We start from the raw sequence: 2,500 nt of genomic DNA on the forward strand, positions 1-2,500 counted from the left end.
CTGAATGTGGTTCCTCTGGTAACGTAATGGGGCCGGGGAGGCCATTTAAGCCCGGCATACAACTGGAACGAACTAATAGTTTAGAGGGGCTGGATAGCTAAATAGAAGAAAACTGAAAGCTGAGCACGTCTAAGAAGTGATGGAACACTGCAAAATGTCCTTAATTAATGCTTACAGTGTAGCACGTGAGGTGTACTAGTGGTATTATCCTAAATGTTGCTGTAGGTGGAACCGGGATATGAAGGACCTTGCATGCAAAAGTTTTTATTAATACAGATGCTTACAATTTTAACTCTAATTTATTTTTTCAATTCTATATTTATAAGATAGTGTATTCTGATGGGTAAGTTTTTGAAAAGTTAGTAAGTACTTCACCAACGTGAAAATAATCGTATAAATTTCATTTCTTCGTAAAACACTAAAATTTTGATTTTCATATTTCTTTTAGGTTTAATTTTTAGGTCCAGATTCCTATGAAATGTCTTTTTGAATATATAAATTGAAACATCACCATAAACTTTACCATATTTATGCAGAACACTATTAATGAAAAGAGAAGTGCTATAAGCTGAAGTGTATCAGAACATCATGTTAACCGTTGACATGAACAAAAGGTCGTAAACGCCCCCAAGCATATATATAAAAAAAAAAAAGTGGTTTTTTCCCACAAAACTTTGCATTGACTAATTGTGGGTAATATCGACATGCAAGATGTCAGACCATGCCAAGTTTCACTTGTCTTACTTCTAAGTTCCCTCGTGGTCAAACTTGTGTTTCTCAATTTTAAACGCTTTCATTCTGCATCGTATATAACTTGTCATTAATTGATGAATAATGATAAATGCTAAATGTTTTGGTTATGCATGTTTGATAGTTAATAAACGCTGTCATACATACTAGAGTATTGTGTCTTTTAATAATAATTATTCATTACTCGTGATTTATTTATATTAACTGGCAATTTCACATCCAATAGATTCTCACAGTAAGACATAGCACAAGTAGCAATGGAAAATTAATTCTAAATCAGATTTGAAATTAAATTAACTAACTGACGAGATCCTAATAAGGATGCAAGTTGGATAAAATTTTGATGATATTCCTTGCATTCCTGTTTTTTATAGCAATTTTTTTTTTTATTAATATTGAATTGAGAATAACAAAGTCAATATACAAATTTTCCATTGAAAAGAAAGGGAAATTACTTTCTGAGAAAAGAAAACTGAAATTTTTACGATTATACTGCAACTTCCTTTGACGTAATAATTGATATATTTCTATTTACCTGAGCGTAGATAATGGTGCTAAACAAATTACGGTGTATATTACTTCTGAAGTATGGTGTTCAGGCACTAAATCCTCTTGGCTTATGTTTCCCTTATGAATAAATTTCAGTTCGAGGTTTCCTTTTTATTTCTCTCTAAAGTCAATTACTACAGGTATGAATTATACGAGAACTAAAAATAAAGCACTATAAATAAATCATTTATAATGTATTTACTACTTACGCCTAAATGTATTATTTCCAATTCTCCTGGATCAAGTTTTTTACGCAATGCCATCTCTTGATTTAAACGGCCTCATGCAAAACATTAAATATAAATGATCACATATTACACAAAACTTAATCACTGAATTACGATATGATTTAATATTTCTAATGTTTTATGTTTACATTTTCAATCATAAGAAGTTGATGCAACGTCAGAGGTTTATGAAGTATATGCTGATTTTATTTCACCGTCGTTTTGTCAAATAGTTTACACGATGAATTTTATCATCATTATAAAAATAATTTTATGTGTTCTGAGGATTATATCTATTTTAACCATTTTGCTTCCTCTCAGTGAAGGTAAATCGTAGAGGCTCTGATGGGATGAACACCAGACGCGTCACCATATCCATATCCTTGTATTTGTAGTCGACGGTGTAGCGTTGCATGACCTGGAATACATACAGAATACATGAGAGAGAGAGAGAGAGAGAGAGAGAGAGAGAGAGAGAGAGAGAGAGAGAGAGAGAGAGAAACTAACTACACATGCAAACTTGAAAAATATAGTTTTGAATTTGGATTAAAGAATAGCAACAACAAGATTTGGAAATTTACCCCGATAAGAAAGGCGTAGATAGAGAGAGAGAGAGAGAGAGAGAGAGAGAGAGAGAGAGAGAGAGAGAGAGAGAGAGAGAGAGAGAGAGAGAATAACTATACATGTAAACTTGAAAAATATGGTTTTGAAATTGAAATAAAAAATTTGTTAAAAAAAAACTTTTACAATTACCCTTGTAAGAAAAGTGTATATTTCTTGTTCAGCGATTCGTCGGCCAACACACATTCTAGTCCCGGCCCCGAACGGAAGAGAGGCGTAGGGGTGGATCGGCCCCAGAGGCTTGTGGCGGAGCCAGCGCTCCGGCAGGAATTCCTCCGGGCGGGGAAACAGATTCTTGTCTTTGCTCATAAACATGTTCAAAGTGATAACAAAGCACTGTTCGGGAAAAAAAA

The 2,500-nt window shown here is 33.6% G+C and overlaps 1 protein-coding gene across 1 annotated transcript in view; it reads right to left on the reverse strand.

The window, feature by feature from the left end:
- Positions 1–1,496: 1,496 nt before the first annotated feature.
- LOC137647040 (probable cytochrome P450 49a1) overlaps positions 1,497–2,500 on the reverse strand; it is a 22,261-nt gene continuing 21,257 nt past the window's right edge. The window contains exons 10-11 of the mRNA XM_068380176.1: positions 2,280–2,483; positions 1,497–1,944 (exon numbers count right to left, since the gene is read on the reverse strand). Coding sequence (XP_068236277.1) covers positions 1,825–1,944; positions 2,280–2,483 — 324 coding nt within the window. The 3' untranslated portion in view covers positions 1,497–1,824. The remainder of the gene's footprint in view (positions 1,945–2,279; positions 2,484–2,500) is intronic.

This window comes from Palaemon carinicauda, chromosome 9 (genome assembly GCF_036898095.1).
Source record: "Palaemon carinicauda isolate YSFRI2023 chromosome 9, ASM3689809v2, whole genome shotgun sequence".
Lineage (NCBI taxonomy): Eukaryota > Metazoa > Arthropoda > Malacostraca > Decapoda > Palaemonidae > Palaemon > Palaemon carinicauda.